Raw genomic sequence first — 22,106 nt, 5'->3', positions numbered from 1 at the left:
AAGCTATTCACTTTTGTGACATCAACTAACATGATTCAGCACTTATTATGTGTGTACTGAAAATACAGCAGAAATTCACCATTCTCTGGGGACATATTTAAAGTTCTGGTAAATCAGGAATCTCTGGAAAACGTTTCTTAAAAAAATAGAATCTTAATAATTATTTCATAAACAGTGAATGGATGGATTCCAGATAGAGAAATAACTTTGAGTATAAATAAGATGGTGGCAACAGAAAGTATGCAAAGAACATTGAGTTATTCATTTTGATTGAAGCATGGAATAAATTAGGATGATAGTGGTGGATAAAGGTAGAATATTAGAACCATATTACTGAAGTTCTTACAGGACAGTCTACTGTATAGCAGAAAGAAATTTTCAGTTGCCACACCTACCCTGAGGATTTACAGCAAAATTGTGACCGGAAAATAAATTTATATATTTATGCACATATATATTATTTGCTAACATATCTCAGTATTTAATAACCCTTGTGATAAACAACCTAAGGGCTGGCAATATTGTTTTCCACATGATTGAGATCTTGAGCAGTAACTGGAATTTGCATTAATAGATCTACTGAGAGTTTTATCAGAAGAAGAGCTTTCTTTATTAGGCAGTCATTTGGAATCTATTTCCCCTCATTTGGGAGTAGTTCCCAAGCTAAATAACTGTGCTATTTATATCCATGACCTCTTTTCAATGTGCCTTATCAGCTGAGCACTATAGAGACATCCTTGAAAGAAGTATTATTATTATTTGGGTCAGAAATATCAATCAAAATGAGTGTAATTAGAATTTTTTAAAAGAATGCTAGATTTTTTTAAGTAGCTTTATCAGTAAGTCCTTAAACTTGTTTCCATTTGAATTGCTAAGCCATTATGCACAATAATACAATTAGACGTATTTTCTTTGCTTAATGTAAAACTTTATATTTTTTTTATTTAACATCTTTATTGGAGTATAATTACTTTACTGTGTTGTGTTAGTTTCTGCTGTATAACAAAGAAAATCAACTATATGTATACATATATCACCATATCTCCACCCTCTTGCATCTCCCTCCCACCCTCCCAATCCCACCCCTCTAGGTGGTCACAAAGCACCGAGATGATCTCCCTGTGCTATGCAGCTGCTTCCCACTAGCTATCTATTTTACATTTGGTAGAGTATATATGTCAATGCTTACTATCTCACTTTTTTGCAGCTTGCCCTTCCCCCTCCACATGTCCTCAAGTCCATTCTCTATGTCTGTGTCTTTATTCTTGTTCTGCCTCTAGGTTCACCAGAACCATTTCTTTTTTTTTTTTAGAGTCTATATATATATGTGTGTGTGCTAGCATATGGTATTTGTTTTTCTCTTTCTGACTTACTTCACTCCATATGACAGACTAGGTCCATCAACCTCATTACAAATAATTCAATTTCATATCCTTTTATGCCTGAGTAATATTCCACTGTATATATGTGCCACATCTTATTTATCCATTCGTCTATCAATGAACACTTTGGTTGCTTCCATGTCCTGGCTATCGTAAATAGTCCTGAAATAATTCATTTTAAATTATGGTTTTCTCAGTGTTTATGCCCAGTAGTGGGTTTACTGGGTCATATGGTAGTTCTATATTTAGTTTTTTAAGGAAGCTCCATACTGTTCTCCATAGTGGCTGTATCAATTTCCATTCCCACCAACAGTGCAAGAGGGTTCCCTTTTCTCCACACCCTCTCCAGCATTTATTGTTTGTAGATTTTTTGATTATGGCCATTCTGACTGGTGTGAGATGATACCTCATTGCAGTTTTGATTTGCATTTCTCTAATGATTAGTGATTTTAAGCATCCTTCCATGTATTTGTTGGCAATCTGTATATCTTCTTTGGAGAAATGTCTGTTTAGGTCTTCTGCCCATTTTTTGATTGGGTTGTTTGTTTCTTGATATTGAGCTACATGAACTGCTTGTATATTTTGGAGATTAATCCTTTGTCAGTTGCCTCATTTGCACATATTTTCTCCCATTCTGAGGGTTGTCTTTTCATCTTTCTTATGGTTTCCTTTGCTGTGCAAAAGCTTTTAAGTTTCATTATGTCCCATTTGTTTATTTTTGTTTTCTTTTCCATTTCTCTAGGAGGTGGGTCAAAAAGGATCTTGCTGTGATTTATGTCAAAGAATGTTCTTCAGATGTTATCCTCTAAGAGTCTTATAGTGTCTGGCCTTACATTTAGTTCTTTAATCCATTTTGAGTTAGGTGTTAGGAAGTATTCTAATTTCATTGTTTACATGTACATGTCCAGTTTTCCCAGCACCATGTATTGAAGAGGCTGTCTTTTCTCCTTTGTATATTCTTGCCTCCGTTATCAAAGATAAGGTGACCATATGTACGTGGGTTTATCTCTGGGCTTTCTATCCTGTTCCATTGATCTATATTTCTGTTTCTGTGCCAGTACCATACTGTCTTGATTACTGTAGCTTTGTAGTGTAGTCTGAAGTGAGGGAGCCTTGTTCGTCCAGCTCCATTTTTGTTTCTCAAGATTGCTTTGGCTATTCTGGGTCTTTTGTGTTTCCATACATATTGTGATTTTTTTTTGTTCTAGCTCTGTGAAAAATGCCATTAGTAGTTTGATAGGGATTGTATTAATCTGTAGATTGCTTTGGGTAGTATAGTTATTTTCACAATGTTAATTCTTCCAATCAAAGAACATGGTATATCTCTCCATCTCTTTGTATTGTCCTTGATTTCTTTCATCAGTGTCTTATAGCTTTCTGCATTCAGGACTTTTGTCTCCTTAGGTAGGTTTATTCCTAGGTATTTTATTCTTTTTGTTGCAATGGTAAATGGGAGTGTTTCCTTAATTTCTTTTTCAGATTTTTCCTCATTACTGTATAGGACAGCAAGAGATCTCCTTGCATTAATTTTGTATCCTGCTACATTACCAAATTCATTGATTAGCTCTAGTAGTTTTCTGGTAGCATCTTTAGGATTCTCTATATATAGTATCATGTCATCAGCAAACACTGGCACTTTTACTTCTTCTTTTCCAATTTGGATTCCTTTTTCTTCTCTGATGGCTGTGGCTAAAACTTCCAACACTATGTCAAATATTAATGTTGAGAGTGGGCAACCTTGTCTTGTTCCTGATCTTAGAGAAAATGCATTCAGTTTTTCACCATTGAAAATGATGTTGGCTGTGGGTCTGTCATATATGGCCCTTATTATGTTGAGGTAAGTTCTCTCTATGCCTACTTTCTGGAGAGTTTTTATCATAAACAGTGTTGAATTTTGTCAAAAGTGTTTTCTGCATCTCTTGAGATTATTGTATGGTTTTTCTTCTTCAATTTGTTAATATAATGTACCACATTGATTGATTTGCATATATTGAAGAATCCCTGCATTCCTGGGGCAAACCCCACTTGATCATGGCGTATAAGACTTTTAATGTGCTGTTGGATTCTGTTTGCTAATATTTCGTTGAGGATTTTTGCATCTATGTTCATCAGTGATATTGGCCTGTAGTTTTCTTTTTTTGTAGTATCTTTGTCTGGCTTTGGTATTAGGGTGATGGTGGCCTTGTAGAATGAGATTCGGAGTGTTCCTCCCTCTGCTATATTTTGGAGGTGTTTGAGAATGATAGGTGTAAGCTCTTCTCTAAATGTTTGATAGAATTCGTCTGTGAAGCCATCTGGTCCTGGAGTTTTGTTTGTAGGAAGATGTTAAATCACAGTTTCAATTTCACTGTTTGCAATTGGTCTGTTTATATTTTCTATTTCTTCCTGGTACAGTCTCAGAAGGATTTGCTTTTCTAAAAATTTGTCCATTTCTTTCAGGTTTTCCATTTTACTAGCATATAGTTGCTTGTAGTAATCTCTCATGATCCTTTGTATTTCTGTAGTTTCAGTTCCTACCTCTTTTTCATTTCTAATTCTGTTGATTTGAGTCTTCTTTTTTTCTTGATCAGTCTGGCTAATGGTTTATCAATTTTGTTTATCTTCTCAAAGAACCATCTTTTAGTTTTATTGGTCTTTGTATTGTTTCCTTCATTTCTTTTTTCATTTATTTCTGATCTGCTCATTATGAATTCTTTCCTTCTGCTAACTTTGGGTTCTTTGGTTCTTCTTTTTCTAATTGCTTTAGGTGTAAGATTAGGTTGTTTATTCGAGATTTTTCCTGTTTCTTGAGGTAGGATTGTATTCCTGTAAACTTCCCTCTCAGAACTGCTTTGGCTTCATCCCCTATGTCTAGGGTCATCATGTTTACATTGTCATTTGTTTCTAGGTATTTTTTGATTTCCTCTTTGATTTCTTCAGTGATCTCTTGGTTATTTAGTAATGTATTGTTTAGCCTCCATGTGTTTGTATTTTTTACACTTTCTTTCCTGTAATTGATATCTAGTCTCATAGCATTGTGGTCGGAAAAGATACTTGATACATATTCAGTATTCTTAATTTTACTGAGGCTTGATTTGTGACCCAATATATGATCTATCCTGGAGAATGTTCCATGAGCAATTGAGAAGAAAGTGTATTCTGTCATTTTTGGATGGAATGTCCTATAAATATCAATTAAGTCCATCTGGTTTAATGTATCATTTAAAGCTTGTGTTTCCTCATTTATTTTCATTTGGGATGATCTGTCCATTGGTGAAAGTGGGGTGTTAAAGTCCCCTACTATGATTGTGTTACTGTCGATTTCTCCTTTTATGGGTGTTAGTATTTGCCTTATGTATTGAGGTGCTCCTATGTTGGGTGCATAAATATTTACAATTGTTATATCTTCTTCTTGGATCATTCCCTTGATCATTATGTAGTGTCTTTCTTTGTCTCTTCTAATAGTCTTTGTTTTAAAGTCTATTTTGTCTGATATGAGAATTGCTACTCCAGCTTTCTTTTGATTTCCATTTGCATGGAATATCTTTTTCCATCCCTTCACTTTCAGTCTGTACGTGTCCCTAGCTCTAAAGTGGGTCTCTTGTACACAGCATATATATATGGGTCTTGTTTTTGTATCCATTCAGCCAGTCTGGGTCTTTTGGTGGGAGCATTTTATCCATTTACATTTAAGGTAGTTATCGATATGTATGTTCCTATTCCCATTTTCTTAATTGTTTTGGGTTTGTTATTGTAGGTCTTTTCCTTCTCTTGTGTTTCTTGCCTAGAGAAGTTCCTTTAGCATTTGTGGTAAAGCTGGTTTGGTGATGCTGAATTCTCTTAACTTTTGCTTGTCTGTAAAGGTTTTCATTTCTCCATCAAATCTGAATGAAAGCCTTGCTGGGTAGAGTAATCTTGCCGGTAGGTTTTTCCCTTTCATCATTTTAAATATGTCCTGCCACTCCCTTCTGGCTTGTGAGTTTCTGCTGAAAGATCAGCTGTTAACCTTCTGAGGATTCCCCTGTATGTTATTTGTTGCTTTTTCCTTGCTGCTTTTAGAATTTTTTTATGTGTTTAATTTTTTATAGTTTGATTAATATGCATCTTGGCATGTTTCTCCTTGGATTTATCCTGTATGAGACTCTCTGCACTTCCTGGACTTATTTCCTTTCCCACGTTAGTGAAGTTTTCAACTATAATCTCTTCAAATAATTTCTCAGCCCCTTTCTTTTTCTCTTCTTCTTCTGGGACCCTTATAATTCTAGTGTTGGTGCATTTAATGTTGTCCCAGAGGTCTCTGAGACTGTCCTCAATTCTTTTCATTCTTTTTTCTTTAATCTGCTCTGCGGTAGTTATTTCCACTATTTTATCTTCCAGGTCACTTATTCATTCTTCTGCCTCAGTTATTCTCCTATTGATTCTTTCTAGAGAATTTTTAACTTCATTTATTGTGTTGTTCATCATTGTTTGCTCTTTAGTTCTTCTAGGTCCTTGTAAAAGATTTCTTGTATTTTCTCCATTCCATTTTCCAAGATTTTGTATCATCTTTACTATCATTACTCTGAATTCTTTTTCAGGTAGACTGAGTATTTCCTCTTCATTTGTTTGGTTTGGTGGGTTTTTACCTTGCTCCTTCATCTGCTGCATATTTCTCTGTCTTCTCATTTTGCTTAATTTATTGTGCTTGTACTCCTTTTCTCAGGCTGCAGGTTCATAGTTCCCATTGTTTTGGTATCTTCCCCCAGTGGGTAAGGCTGGTTCAGTGGCTTGTGTAGGCTTCTTGGTGGAGGGGACTGGTGCCTGTGTTCTGATGGATGGGGCTGGATCTTGCCTTTCTTATCAGCAGGGCCTTGTCAAGTGGTGTGTTTTGGGGTGTCTGTGAACTTACTATGATTTGGGGCAGCCTCTTTGTTAATGGGTGGCGTTGTGTTCCTGTGTTCCTGCTAGTTGTTTACCATCGGGCATCCAGCACTGGAGCTTGCTGACCATTGGATGGAGCTCGGTCTTACTGTTGAGAGAGAGATCTCTGTGAGAGCTCTCGCCAATTGATATTACTTGGGGCTGGGAGGTCTCAGATGGTCCAATGTCCTGAGCCCAGCCCTCCCACCTTAGAGGCTCAGGCCTGACACCAGGACAGGGAACCAAGACCCTGTCAGCCACATAGCCCAGAAGAAAATGGAGAAAATTAATTAATTAATTAATATAAAATTATTAAAAGAAAAAAGTTGTTAAAATAAAAAAGTAATAATAAAAAAAAAGAGAGCAACGACACCAATAAAAAAATCCACCAATGATAACAAGTGCTAAAAACTATACTATGATAAACGTAAAAATCAGAAAAAAGTCAGTCTCATACAGCAAACCCCAAGTCTACAGTTGTTCCCAAAGTACACCACCTAATTTTGGCTTGATTATTTGTATATTCAGGTATTCCACAGATGCAGGGTGTGTCAAGTTGATTGTGGGGATTTAATCTGCTGCTCCTGAGACTTGGAGTAATTTCCCTTTCTCTTCTTTGTTCACACAGCTCCTGGTGTTCAGCTTTCATTTTGGCCCCACCTCTGTTTGTAGGCCACCCTCAGACATCTGTTCACTGCCCAGACAGGAGGAGGTTAAGTCAGCAGCTGATTAGGGGGCTCTGGCTCACTCATGCCAGGGGGAGGGAGGGGTACAGTAGTTATAATTGGAATGTGGGGCGAGCCTGCAGTCCAGAGCCCCATGTGAAGTTGCAACAGCCTGAGGTGCATGGTGTGTTCTCCCAGGGAAATTGTCCCTGGATCACAGGACCCTGGCAGTGGTGGGTTGCACAGGCTCCCGGAGCAGGGTTGTGGATAGTGACCTGTGCTTGCACACAGGATTCTTGGTGGCTGCAGCAGAAGCATTAGCGTTTCATGTCCATCTCTGGAGACTGAGCTGATAGCCACGGCTTGCTCCCATCTCTGGAGCTCGTTTAGCCAGTCCTCTGCCTTCTGTGGGTTGACAGAGAAGGAATCCCCTCTCCTTGCACACCCCGAAATCATGGTCTCTTGCCTCTTATGCAGGTCCAGTCTTTTTTCCAGACTCCCTCCCCGTTAACTATGGTGCCTTAGCCCCCCCTTCAGGCTGTGTTCATGCCGCCAACCCCAGTCCTCTCCCTGGGATCTGACCTCTGAAGCCTGAGCCTCAGCTCCCAGCACACCCCCTGGCAGGTGAGCAGACAAGCCTCTCAGCCTGGTGAGTGCTGGTCAGCACCAATCCTCTGTGTGGGAATCTCTCCACTTTGCCCTCTGCACTACTGTTGCTGCGCTGTCTTCCGTGGCTCCAAAGCTTTCCCCCCACCCACCCCCATCTCCGCCAGTGAAGGGACTTCCTAGTGTGTGAAAACTTTCCCTCCTTCACAGCTGCTTCCCAGAGGTGCAGGTCCCGTTCCTATTCTTTTGTCTCTGTTTTTTCTTTTTTCTTTTGCCCTACCCAGGTACGTGTGGATTTTCTTGCCTTTTGGGAAATCTGAGGTCTTCTGCCAGTGTTCAGTAAGTGTTCTGTAGGAGTTGTTCCACGTGTAGATGCATTTTTGATGTATTTGTAGGGAAGAAGGTGATCTCCACATCTTACTCCTCCACCATCTTGAAGGTCTCCCCACCTGGATGTATTTAATTGTACTCAACAAACTTTGGATCATTGAATACCTCTTGTGCCAGATGATTCTCAGCATTTGGTGGGTATGTGCAGGGATGGAGAGATGGTGACTGACTGGAAGTTTTCATATAAAGTTCTGAAAATTATGAATATATCTGGAGAAGCTTATTGCCCCCACTATTAAGGCAAAACTCCGAGAAAAATTTATATGGCAATGGCTGGAGCTCAGGGTAGTGCTGCTTTTCTCCATTCTGAAGGCTTATTAGCACTTTTTAAAAAATGTGAATATCTGGGTGGATTTTGTATATTTTTAATTCACATCACACACCAGAAGTCTTCAAACTTTGAGAATCATAAAGTTTACCTGGAAGCATGTGAGAATGCAGTTAGCTTTGTCTTATACTTAGATTTTCTTTTAATAGATCTAGGTGGGGCCTAGAGATCTAATTTTTAGTAAGTACTGTCTAGGTGATTCTTATGTGGGTGGTCCTGAATTTTGCATTCAGAAAGCTTGCTTAGTGGACAATTTCCACTCCAATGTAGAAACTGCACAAATTTAAAGCATTTAATAAAACTCTATTGGGCATCCTTATACTTACTGTGCTAGGATTCAGGGATATAAAGTTAAATATAGCTAATAGAGGGAGAGTATAAACACATACATGCACAAATGCACACACACCCCAAAACATACTGTAATATAGAATTATGTTCATCAAATATGTGTATAAGAAAGTCACAGACCCAGAAGTAGGGAAAGTAAACTTGAGAAAACGTGAGGGCTGGGCTTCCCTCGTGGCGCAGTGGTTGAGAGGCTGCCTGCCAATGCAGGGGACACAGGTTCATGCCCCGGTCTGGGTAGATCCCACATGCCATGGAGTGGCTAGGCCCATGAGCCATGGCCGCTGAGCCTGCACGTGAGGTTCATATTAATTAGGAAGAAAAGAGTTCAGATAACCCAGGACAATCTACAACTTCAAGGTAATCTTTTGAGCAAACTCCTACTGCAGAAACAAGGTGATTATTAAAGAATATGAGATGAGAGCTTCTGGACAAGTGACATTTTTTTCCATTCCAAATATATGGTCAGGAGTCTTTCATCTGCAGGAGCAGGGTATCACCTGTAACTTTTTCACCTGGTTCTCAGACCATAGCCTCTCAGGATCTGACAAGATTGTTCTTATTAAAGGAAAAATGTGGCCCAACTCCTACAATACCACCTGCTATGTGAAGGGAAATCAGACTACTTTCAGAAGGGTAGCCCAGGGACACACTCAAGGCTATTTTGGTACTAGTCTGGTTAACTCCTACTTCTGGAAATTATCTCTGCTCCAGGGACATTTTTATTACCTTCCACTTATTGTTACACCTGTGCTTGACCAACAGTGATGTTTATGTGCTGGCGTCTCTGCATCTTGGCTCCTCTGGACTGCCAGTGCTCTCAACTTCAATAATGTAGCTTCTATGGCCATGACCATCACTTTGCTTAACCCAAGAAAATGATGCTAAAGACTGCACTGCTTTCATCTACATTGCTTGAGCATTTGTTTTTGTCAGGGCCTTCCTACTTGCTTTTGATATATGTACTCGTGAGTCATGTTTGAAGAGAGCAAGTATATCTTCAAGAAACACAACCTCAACAACAATAAAAAACTGGGTTCATGCTTGCTGTCTGTGGCAAACTGTTCATCTTCAAGTAGGTCCAGTGGATGTTCCATACCCCTATCACCTCTGCTTGGCCACTGACACCTGGATTTTCATATTTGGCCAGGAGCCTATTTCACCCACTCAGCTGCTGAGTACCTGGAAAAACAGGAATATAAACAGCAGAGACCTGCTGAGTATGTATGAAATAAAGGGGGAAATGTAAAATGTCTCCAAATTTACCCAAGTATACAGTTTTTCCTGGTCTTCTGCTACTTACAAGTTTTCACGAAGACCTTTGCCATGCTCTACCTTTTTATGGCCAGCCTTTTGGATAATCTATGTCCATACCACCAACAATCCTTTTGTCTGGTTTCTAGTTATCAAGTACCTCCAGAACTGTTTTGTGGACTCAGGGTGCCTGCCAATCACTAGAAAACTCCTCTACTGTACCCCTCTCCCTGTCACTCAGGAATCGAACCTAATATAAGACAGGTGATTGGGCTGGCAGGTGTGGCCCAATCCTCACAGCAAGCACAAATATGGTATCCTTTCTGAAAATCAAGTGTTCTTAGCCACAATGACCTCATCATGCCCAGGTGACCAAGTGCTCTGTGAAATGCTAGGAGGGAAAAAGAAGACATTTTTCATTTTTAGGCTTACATCATATTCCAACACCTCTCTTCTCTCTCCTTCCCACCTCCATTTCTTTTTTAAAGACTCTAGGGGCCAAAAACAGAAAGCAGAACAATTAGAAAAGCAGACTTTCTTTTTTTTTTTTTTTTTTTGATAAATCAATGCATTTAATATAAAATGGGCTCATAAAAATATAAAAGATGAGTAAATGTAAAACATAATTTAGGAATTATTTATAAGTATGGTATAAAAATCCAGAATCCATAAAGGAAAAAAACTGGTACATTTGTCAGTAAAAATTCTAAAATATGTGTGCAACAAAAGTATCATTACAAAGTCAAAAGACCAACAAAATAAGACAAAAAAATGCAAATCTCATGACAGAAAAAGGCCTTAGTATACAAATAATTCTTACAAAGCTCTTAGAAAAAGGCTAATCAAAAATTTGGAAAGTTGGTACAAAACTAGAATTACAAATGACCAACAAAAAAGGAAGATCCTCAAACTCAAAAATAAGAAAATTAAAATGGGAAACTATTTTTAGCTGATCCAGTTGGCAAAGATTTGTTTTTTTGTTTGTTTTTGTTTTTTTATTCTTGAATTTTATTTTATTTATTTATTTTTTATACAGCAGGTTCTTATTAGTTATCTATTTTATACATATTAGTGTATATATGTCAATCCCAATCTCCCAATTCATCCCACCACCACCTCCACCACTCCTGCTTTCCCCCACTTGGTGTCCATATGCTTGTTCTCTCCATATGTGTCTCTATCTCTACCTTGCAAACCAGTTCATGTGTACCATTTTTCTAGATTCCACATAAATGTGTTAATATATGATATTTGTTTTCCTCTTTCTGACTTACTTCACTCTGTATAAGTCTCTAGGTCCATCCACGTCTCTGCAAATGACTGAATTTCATTCTTTTTATGGCTGAATAATATTCCATTGTATATATGTACCACATCTTCTTTGTTCATTCATTTGTCAATGGGCATTTAGGTTGCTTTCATGACCTGGCTATTGTAAATAGTGCTGCAATGAACATTGGGGTGCATGTGTCCTTTCGAATTATGGTTTTCTCTGGGTACATGCCCAGTAGTGGGATTGCTGGGTCATATGGTAATTCTATTTTTAGTTTTTTAAGGAACCTCCATACTGTTCTCCTTAGTGGCTGTATCAATTTACATTCCCACCAACAGTGCAAGAGTGTTTCCTTTTCTCTGCACCCTCTCCAGCATTTGTTGTTTCTAGATTTTCTGATGATGTCCATTCTAACTGGTTGGATGTGATACCTCATTGTAGTTTTGATTTGCCTTTCTCTAATAATTAGCCTTGTTGAGCACCTTTTCATGTGCCTGTTGGCCATCTGTATGTCTCTTTGGATAAATGTCTACTTAGGTCTTCTGCCCATTTTTTGATTGGGTTGTTTGTTTTTTTATATTGAGCTGCATGAGCTGCTTGTATATTTTGGAGATTAATCCTTCGTCAGTTGCTTCATTTGCAAATATTTTCTCCCATTCTGAGGGTTGTCTTTTTGTCTTGTTTATGGTTTCCTTTGCTGTGCAAAAGCTTTGAAGTTTCATTAGGTCCCATATGTTTATTTTTGTTTATATTTTCATTATTCTAGGAGGAGGATCAATAAAGATCTTGCTGTGATTTATGTCATAGAGTGTTCTTCCTATGTTTTCCTTTAAGAGTTTTATAGTGTCCAGTCTTACATTTAGGTCTTTAATCCATTTTGAGTTTGTTTTTGTGCGTGGTGTTAGGGAGTGTTCTAATTTCATTCTTTTACATGTAGCTGTCCAGTTTTCCTAACATCACTTATTGAAGAGGCTGTCTTTTCTCCATTGTATATTCTTGCATCCTTTGTCATAGATTAGTTGACCATATGTGCATGGGTTTATCTCTGGGGTTTCTATCCTGTCCCATTGATCAATATTTCTGTTTTTGTGACAGTACCATGTTGTCTTGATTTGTAGGTAGTATAAAGCTACTATACTAGCTTTGTAGTATAAACTGAAGTCGGGGATTCCTCCAGCTCCGTTTTATTCCCTCAAGATTGCTTTGGCTATTCAGGGTCTTTTATGTATCCACACAAATTAAATTTTTTTTTCTAGTTCCTTAAACAATGCCATTGGTTATTTGTTAGGAATTGCATTGAATCTGTAGATTGCTTTGGGTAGTATGGTCATTTTCACAATATTCATTCTTCCAGTCCAAGAACATGGTATGTCCCTTCATTTGTTTGTATCATCTTTGATTTCTTTTGTCAGTGTCTTATAGTTTTCTGCATACAGGTCTTTTGTCTCCCTAGGTAGGTTTATTCCTAGGTATTTTATTCTTTTTGTTGCAATGGTAAATGGAAGTGTTTCCTTAATTTCTCTTTCAGATTTTTCATCATTAGTGTATAGGAATGCAAGATATTTCTGTGCATTAATTTTCTACCCTGCAACTTTACCAAATTCATTGATTAGTTCTAGTAGTTTTCTGGTGGCATCTTTAGGATTTTCTATGTATAGTATCATGTCATCTGCAAACAGTGACAGTTTTACTTCTTCTTTTCCAATTTGTGTTCCTTTTATTTCTTTTTCTTCTCTGATTGCCATAGCTAGGACTTCCAAAACGTTGTTGAATGATAGTGGTGAGAGTGGACATCCTTGTCTTGTTCCTGATCCTAGAGGAAACGCTTTCAGTTTTTCACCATTGAGAACGATGTTGGCTGTGGGTTTGTCATATAATGTCTTTATTATATTGAGGTAGGTTCCCTCTATGCCCCCTTTCTGGAGAGTTTTTATCATAAATGGATGATGAATTTTGCCAAAATATTTTTATGCATCTATTGAGATAATCATATGGTTTTTATTCTTCAATTTGTTAAAATGGTGTATCACATTGATTGATTTGCATATATTGAAGAATCCTTGCATCCCTGAGATAAATGTCACTTGATCATGGTGTATGATCCTTATAGTGTGTTTTTGGATTCTATTTGCTAGTATTTTGTTGAGGATTTTTGCACCTATATTCATCAGTAATATTGGTCTGTAATTTTCTTTTTTTGTAGTATCTTTTCCTGGTTTTGGTATCAGGGTGTTTGGTGGCCTCGTACAATGAGTTTGGGAATGTTCCTTCCTCTGCAATTTTTTGGAAGAGTTTGAGAAGGATGGGTGTTAACTCTTCTCTGAATGTTTGATAGATTTCCCCTGTGAAGTCATCTGGGTCCTGGACTTTCGTTTGTTGGAAGATTTTTAATCACAGTTTCAATTTCAGTGCTTGCATTTGTTCTGTTCATATTTTCTATTTCTTGCTGGTTCAGTCTTGGAAAGTTGTGCTTTTCTAAGATCTTTTCCATTTCTTCCAGGTTGTCCATTTTATTTGCATATAGTTGCTTGTAGTAGTCTCTCATGGTCCTTTTCATTTCTGCAGTGTCAGTTGTTACTTACCCTTTTTCATTTCTAATTCTGTTGATTTGAGTCTTCTCCCTTGTTTTCCTCAGGAGTCTGGCTAATGGTTTATCAATTCTGTTTATCTTCTCAATGAACCTTCTTTTAGCTTTATTGATATTTCCTATTGTTTCCTTTGTTTCTTTTTCATTTATTTCTGATCTGATTTTTATGATTTCTTTTCTTCTGCTAACTTTGTGTATTTTTTTTTCTTCTTTCTCTAATTGCTTTAGGTGTAAGTTTAAGTTGTGTATTTGAGATTTTTCTTGTTTTTTGAGGTAGGATTATATTGCTCTAAACTTTCCTCTTGGAACTGCTTTTGCTGCATCCCATAGGTTTTGGATTGTCATGTTTTTGTTGTCATTTGTCTCTAGGTATTTCTTCAGTGATCTCTTGGTTATTTAGTAATGTATCGTTTAGCCTCCATGTGTTTGTGTTTTTTACTTTTTTTCATTGTAATTTATTTCTAATCTCATAGCATTGTGGTCAGAGAAAATGCTTGATATGATCTCAGTTTTCTTAAATTTACTGAGGCTTGATTTGTGACCTAAGATGTGATCTATCCTGGAGAATGTTTTGTGTGCACTTGAGAAGAAAGTGTAATCTGCTCTTTTCAGGTGGAATGTCCTATAAGTATCAATTAAGTCCATCTGGTATAATGTGTTATTTAAAGCTTGTGTTTCCTTATTTATTTGCATTTTGGATGAACTGTCCATTGGTATAAGTGAGGTGTTAAAATCCCCCACGATTATTGTGTTACTGTTGATTTCCTCTTTTATAGCTGTTAGTATTTGCCTTATGTATTGAGGTGCTCCTATGCTGGGTGCATATATATTTATAATTATTATATATTCTTCTTGGATTGATCCCTTGATCATGTAGTGTCCTTCCTTGTCTCTTGGAACATTCTTTATTTTATAGTCTATTTTATCTGATATGAGTATTGCTACTCCAACTTCCTTTTGATTGCCATTTGCATGGAATATCTTTTTCCATCCCCTCACTTTTGGTCTCTTTGTGTCCCTAGGTCTGAAGTGGGTCTCTTGTAGACAGCATATATGCGGGTCTTTTTTTGTATCCATTCAGTGAGCTAGTGTATTTTGGGTTGAGCATTTAATCCATTTACATTTAAGGTAATTATCAATATGTATGTTCCTATTACCATTTTCTTAATTGTTTTGGGATTGTTTTTGTAGGTCCTTTTCTTCTCTTGTGTTTTCCACTTAGAGAAGTTCCTTTAGCATTTGGTGTAGAACTGGTTTGGTTCTTCTGAATTCTCTTAGTTTTTGCTTGTCTGGAAAGTTATTGATTTCTCCATCAAATCTGAATGAGATCCTTGCTGGGTAGAGTAATCTGGTTTTCTGTTCTCCCTTTCATCACTTTACATATATTGTGCCACTCCCTTCTGGTTTGTAGAGTTTCTGCTGAGAAATCAGCTGTTAACCTTATGGGAGTTCCCTTGTTTGTTATTTGTCATTTTTACCTTGCTGCTTTTAATAATTTTTCTTTGTCTTTAATTTTTGTCAGTTTGATTACTATGTGTCTTGGTGTGTTTCTCCTTGGGTTTATCCTGCCTGAGACTGTCTGTGCTTCCTGGCTTTGGGTGACTATTTCCTTCCCCATGTTATGGAATGTGTCCACTATAGTCTCTTCAAATATTTTCTCGGGTCCTTTCTCTCTCTCTCTTCTCCTCTGGCACCCCCATAATGCCAATGTGGTGTGTTTAATATTGTCCCAGAGGTCTCTTAGTCTGTCTTCATTTATTTTCATTCTTTTTTCTTTATTCTGTTTCACAGCAGTGATTTTCACCCATCTGTGTTCCAGGTCACTTATCTGTTCTTCTGCCTCAGTTATTCTGCTATTGATTCCTTTTAGTGTATTTTTCATTTCAGTTATTGTACTGTTCATCTCTGTTTATTTGTTCTTTGATTCTTCTAGGTCTTTGTTAAACATTCCTTGCATCTTCTTGATCTTTGCTTCCATTCTCTTTCTGAGGTCCTGCATCATCTTCACTATCATTATTCTGAATATTTTTTTCTGAAAACTTGCTTATCTCCACTTCATTTAGTTGTTTTTCTGGGGTTTTATCTTGTTCCTTCGTTTTGTACCTAGTCCTCTGCCTTTTCATTTTGTCTATCTTTGAATGTGGTTTTCATTCCACAGGCTGCTGGATTGTTATTCTTGCTTCTGTTGTCTGCCTTCTGGTGGATGAGGCCATCTAAGAGGCTAGTGCAAGCTTCCTGATGGTAGGAACTGGTGGTGGGTATAGCTTGTTGTTTCTGTGGTGGATAGAGCTCAGTAAAACTTTAATCCACTTGTCTGCTGATGGATGGGACTGAGTTCCCTTGCTGCTGGTTTTTTGGCCTAGGGCAACCCAGTACTGGAGGATACAGGCTCTTTGGTGGGGCTAATGGCAGACTACGGGTGGTCTCATGCCAAGGAGTACTTCCCAGAACTTTTGCTGCCAGTGTCCTTGTGCGTGTGGTGAGCCATAGCTGCTCCCCACCTCTACAGGAGACCCTCCTACACTAGCAGGTAGGTCTGGTTCAGTCTCCTATGGCATCACTGCTCCTTCCCCCTGGATCCTTATGTGCACACTTCTTTGTGTGTGCCCTCCAAGAATGGAGTGTCTGTTTCCTGCAGTCCTGTTGAAGTCCTGCAATCAAATCCCACTAGCCTTCAAAGTTGGATTCTCTGGGAATTCCTCCTCCCATTGCCCAACCCCCAGGTTGGGAAGCCTGATGTGGGGCTCACAGCCTTCACTCCAGTGGGTGGACTTCTGTGGTATAATTGTTCTCCAGTTTGTAAGTCACCCACCCAGCGGTTATGGGATTTGATTTTGTTTTGATTGCATCCCTCCTACCATCTCATTGCAGCTTCTCCTTTGTCTTTGGATGTGGGGTATCTTTTTTGGTGAGTTCCAGTGTCTTACTGTCAATGATTGTTGAGCACTTAGTTGTGATTCCAGTGTTCTCGCAAGAGGGCATGAGCACAAGTCCTTCTACTCTACCACCTTGGAGCAATCTAGAAAAGCAGACTTTCTAACTTGTTTCTCCTCTTGATTGTGTCCAGATGAAGAGAGGGAGGCTATCCAGTAAGGTAGACTGTCAGAGTTCTCTGACTCTACTATTATGCCCTCTCCCCAAACTCCCTTTCACAAGTTCTACAAAGTTCAAAGGAAGATAGTCCCAGGACTATGGGATGGAAGGACTGAGGTGGTCATGAGTTTCATGGGGCAGAGATTATTTACTGCCCAGTTATGTGCAGTGTTCTTGTAGGGTAATCCTAGCCCCAGTACCACCCTCACCCTTATTTACAACACACACATTCTTTCCTCCCCACTGTGCCCAAATTTCCAAGAAATTTCCCAGATAATTCTTGAACATTAATCTGGAGGGGAGGGAGAAGAAAACATGGGGATGAGCTTCTATTAGAAAGTATAAATAAATTATTTTAAGTAATAAATTAAAGCTAAAATAAATAAAAAGGGTGAATGCATAACTCTAAGAAGTTTATTTATACCACCTTTATTTCTTGAATAATGTAGGGAGTTTGATTATAAAGTGTTGAGAAGATATACTGAGATAGATTAATTCTTTAAAGTTTGATAAAAGCAGGTATAATAATATGTGGGGCAACAGTTGTTACATAATATTTTTAGTATTTAAGCCTCCTCTTTTATGTTCAGAGAAGGATGTAAGGTTTTTCTGACATTTGCATAAGCTCTATCTTTTTCATTTCCAAGTTTAGTTTAGTCATCTTTATTTTTATCTAATGTCATTTAAGAACAGGTTGGAGATACTGAAAATAAATGAGATGCACTATTTTAGATGGTGTCTATTAAAAAAACACTGAGACAATTATAAAGGAATTCAGACCATAGTCAACTTTTTGGACAGTTTTTTGGTAATATGTTTATAATGTCTACTTGTTTAACTCAAGGAAACAGCCTCAAAAGAAATTTAACTGATATATAATGCTTTCACTTTCCCTGCTCCTTTTGAAGCAAAGTTGACATAAGTTTGAAGGGAATACACTAAAATTTCCACATGTATTCAATTCTGCTAAATTTGTGTAGACCTGACATTTAGATGAAGGGAGAGGAGAAAAGAAGAGAGCTTTAATGGAAAGCTGCATTACTAAGGTGTTTCATCCAAGATTTTCAGGTTAAGATACTGAATATATCTACAAGGAAAGAAAAACATCTCAAGGATGTATTACTTGCACTTTACAGACATCTAGCTGTTTGAAAATTTCTAAGCGATCACATATTCATTCATGTTCTCATTAGTACTATTCACCAGATATTTCTGATCCTTCTCTGAGCACAAGTTTGGTTGCATTTTCCCATCTCCTTTTTGTTAAACATGGTCACGTGACTTGCTTTGACGAATGAATCCTGACAAAAAGCCATATATGTCACTTATGGGAGGAAGCTTTAAGAGCTAGTGTATAATCAGAACCTCTTTTCTTCTGACATGGCAACCAGCTTCAGATGAGGAGATTCTATTGGCACTGTCCCTGGAGTGACGAGATGTGGCACAATGTTTCTCTCCTCTACCCCAATCCCCTAACCCCCATAAATATGCAACATGAATCAGAAAAAACCTTTGCTATTTTAGAGCATTACGATTTGCAGGTTGTATTGTTACTGCAGCATAATCTAGCCTGCCATGATGACAACAACATATTTTAGAAATTTTTTTTTATGTCGGGTGTTTAAGAATAAGTGTGAAAATTCCACATCTTAATCTATGGGTTTTTTGCTGTCTATTTCTTACCTAGCTCTTGATCCTATTGTTTCTGATAGCTAGTCTGGATTTAAATATTTGGAAACTAAATGTTATGTAATCTTACAGGAATGGATTTTAATGTGAATTTCTTATATTTATGTTGTGTACTTAATTTGATTTTTTTTTGTCATTTGCTAACATATTGGTCCATCTTCTCCATACTATTACATTATATATACCTAAGGAGAAAGTACAACATATAACTAACTAATCTTTATATATGCCTGTGGTACAAATTCTAGAAATACACATTTAGTGGTATTCAATAAATTTTTACTGAAATGATAGTGGAGTTAATACTGATGAGAAGTTTGATAATAATAGAGACTCCAAGAAAAGATAATGTTCCAGGAACATGCATGTTCAGAGTGACTGGAGTGCAGTTCAATTTATACAAATAATTAACTGCTTATGTGTTCTAATATTTGAAAATCAGAAGTTAGTTTCAAATTATATAACTAACAAAATTCTAGATGTTTTAATTGTATAGAAATACAAAAGTATGAGATAAATCTGAGGTTCAGCAAAAGACATTGTGTTTTTAGGGGGAAATGGTAAATGACCACATTTCAGACGTTTTCTATTTGCTGGTTTTCTTCCTCAGTGAAAGATTTTGGTGGAAGTATATTTTAGTATTTAGAATAAAACTTTTGCTGACTCACATTGTATCATCTTTCTGTTCTTACCATACAATTTTAATTTACATTTTCTGGCCCCAGATAACAGATCCTGAAGTGAAGATTTGGAACTTCTTGATAGGTCTGAGTGTATTTGAATCATTTTTGATGCATATTTCCTGGTAAGATTCAGATAATCATTGATAATTTTGGCATCTCTAGTTTCATGACATTCATAGGTGCTGTCATCACATTCCCTAAATTTGTGCTCACAGAATTTAATGCAGAGAAGCTTTTTAATATTAAAGTGTTAGGATTCATTCACATGAAATTTAATTATTGCTGTTAAATCTTAACTAATAGAATATTTTGTAATTCTTGTTATATTTATGATAGAAGCATCTCCAGTAATTTAGAAGCAATTTTTTCCTACCCAGATCTACATGGCACACAGGTCTACATGGTGCTCATAAAATAAATGGGGCAAATGAGCAACTGATTAGAATGACTGTTATTGTAATCATAGTTAAATATGGTTGATTGTTTATTCATTTGATAGTTATTTATTAAATAGTTATATTTAAGACACTATCATGAGCACTATGAGTACAGACATTAAAATGACATGATCCCATTCTTACAGAGCTCACTTTGTAGCTGTGGATACATATTGATTATATATTGATACATATTGATTATAATCTATGATGAATGCTATAATATAGACGTGTGCTGTTGAAACAGAGTAGAAGAAAGGATTAGTTTTGCTACTAAGAACTAATGGAAGGACCATGGAGTGATTCACAGAAAAAGTGATATTGGAATTGGACATTTAATACAATAGTTCATCACTTTTTTCTAATTAAAAATTAGACCTATTGAACATAATCACCATATCTACCTTGGATAATTAGAAAACTTTCCTCTAGAAATGAGTTGTGCCTAACTTTTATACCATGTTCTATGCTTTGGAATTTTGGAAGTTTTATCCCTGGGTAAATATTGAAAATATTTAACAATCACAATAGCCATTCAGAATGGTTGCTGACATGGTATGGAAAAACTCTTGACAGTGCCTGTTAACTCTTTAATTGTAAGATTATGGATGGGTTTCTGTGCATGAAGTTCTCATCTCAAATATAACCAATACTAGTTTCTTCCATTTAGGATATTTGTGAGGATTAAATGAGATAATGCATGTAAAGCAGTTGATGCAATTAATGGTAGAGTGTATGAATTCAAGAAGTGTTACATGTTATAATTATTAAGAGTAAATAAGAATAGACTAGACAACAAATTACAGATATATCAAAAAGTGTGACACCTGAAACTAACACAACATTGTAAATCAGCTATACTTCAATTAAAAAAATAAAAATAAACACTAAAACGTGTGGAGTAACTGGGAAAAATTGCAAAAAAAAATTACTTTCCAGTGAAGGTCTACTTGAAGGTTTGAAGGAGATGAGTGTCTTTGTAAAAAGTCATTATTTGGAAAATATCCAGGCAAAACACTGACAATTCTATTTTTGTGAGGGATAATTATTTTATATTCTAGTTGTTTCTGATTTCAATGATCATCTATGGTGTTAATGTTGATGAACAAACAGGTCTGGGGTGACATGTTAGTATTTGACTCTGGCTGTTTGCAAACTCTTTTATGATTATACTCTATTGTCTAATTGCTTGATTTATTGATGTTTTGATGATATGTTTTCCAGTAACATTTGTGATTGCAGATAAGTATTTCAACTTTGGCTCATTATCATACATTTGCATTTGATTTGTCTGACTGCTGCAGGTGGAAACAATAGGTGATGCATACTGTGTTGCTGCAGGGCTCCACAGAAAAAGCCTCTGCCATGCTAAACCCATTGCTCTGATGGCCCTGAAGATGATGGAACTTTCTGAAGAGGTGCTGACACCTGATGGAAGACCAATTCAGGTAAGCCTCTCAATAGTTTTGTTTGAGTAGTAATGTACCTTTAACTGAAGAGGCAAGAAATTCCCTTCTGAATCCTACATACTATAATTTACAGATCTAGATAAGCCAGTTGCTCAAGAAGGAGGGATTACTAGAGATAACTCATAAGCACAGGAAATGAACAAATGGAATATGACCCAAAATAGGAAAAGTTGTGTGGAAGACAAATTACTATGGGGACAAAAAAAAAAAAAAGAGAGCTAAAGGATTAAACCAAGGAAGGAACCTGCTGTCAGTGACCAATTCAACAACACCAAGCAACAGTGATGATGAGAGTCAGTTCTGAGAGACAATCCGAAGAGCAAGAAATAAGAAGCAAGAAATTGGAGGACCTGAACAACTTCCTATGGATAGTGTACAGGTGTTCTTATGAAGCCTTAGGTCTCAGGGTTACTTCTTTTTTTATTTTATTTTTTTACATCTTTATTGGAGTATAATTGCTTTACAATGGTGTGTTAGTTTCTGCTTTAAAACGAAGTCAATCAGTTATACATATGTTCCCATATCTCTTCCCTCTTGTGTCTCCCTCCCTCCCACCCTCCCTATCACACCCCTCCAGGTGGTCACAAAGCACAGAGCTGATCTCCCTGTGCTATGTGGCTGCTTCCCACTAGCTATCTGCCTTATGTTTGGTAGTGTATATATGTCCATGCCTTTCTCTCGCTTTGTCACAGCTTACCCTTCCCCCTCCCCATATCCTCAAGTCCATTCTCTAGTATGTCTGTGCCTTTATTCCTGTCTTACCCCTAGGTTCTTCATGACATTTTTTTTTCTTAAATTCCATATATATGTGTTAGCATACGGTATTTGTCTTTCTCTTTCTGACTTACTTCACTCTGTATGACAGACTCTAGGTCTATCCACCTCATTACAAATAGCTCAATTTCGTTTCTTTTTATGGCTGAGTAATATTCCATTGTATATATGTGCCACATCTTCTTTATCCATTCATCCGATGATGGACACTTAGGTTGTTTCCATCTCTGGGCTATTGTAAATAGAGCTG

At 37.1% G+C, this 22,106-nt stretch overlaps 1 protein-coding gene across 2 annotated transcripts in view; it reads left to right on the top strand.

The window, feature by feature from the left end:
* Positions 1–22,106, top strand: part of GUCY1A2 (guanylate cyclase 1 soluble subunit alpha 2) — a 431,189-nt gene that overhangs the window by 254,631 nt on the left and 154,452 nt on the right. The window contains exons 6-7 of one of the 2 annotated variants that reach the window (XM_027095675.1): positions 20,918–21,090; positions 21,805–21,815. In XM_027095675.1, coding sequence (XP_026951476.1) covers positions 20,918–21,090; positions 21,805–21,815 — 184 coding nt within the window. The remainder of the gene's footprint in view (positions 1–20,917; positions 21,091–21,804; positions 21,816–22,106) is intronic. The other variant, XM_027095676.1, reaches the window with a different exon arrangement.

This window comes from Aethalodelphis obliquidens, unplaced genomic scaffold, assembly GCF_003676395.1.
Source record: "Aethalodelphis obliquidens isolate GAN/ISIS:26980383/991018 unplaced genomic scaffold, ASM367639v1 scaffold93, whole genome shotgun sequence".
In the NCBI taxonomy this organism is placed as follows: domain Eukaryota; kingdom Metazoa; phylum Chordata; class Mammalia; order Artiodactyla; family Delphinidae; genus Aethalodelphis; species Aethalodelphis obliquidens.
The sequence above is the reverse complement of the archived record's forward strand: the minus strand, read 5'-3'. Positions and strand labels throughout refer to the sequence as shown.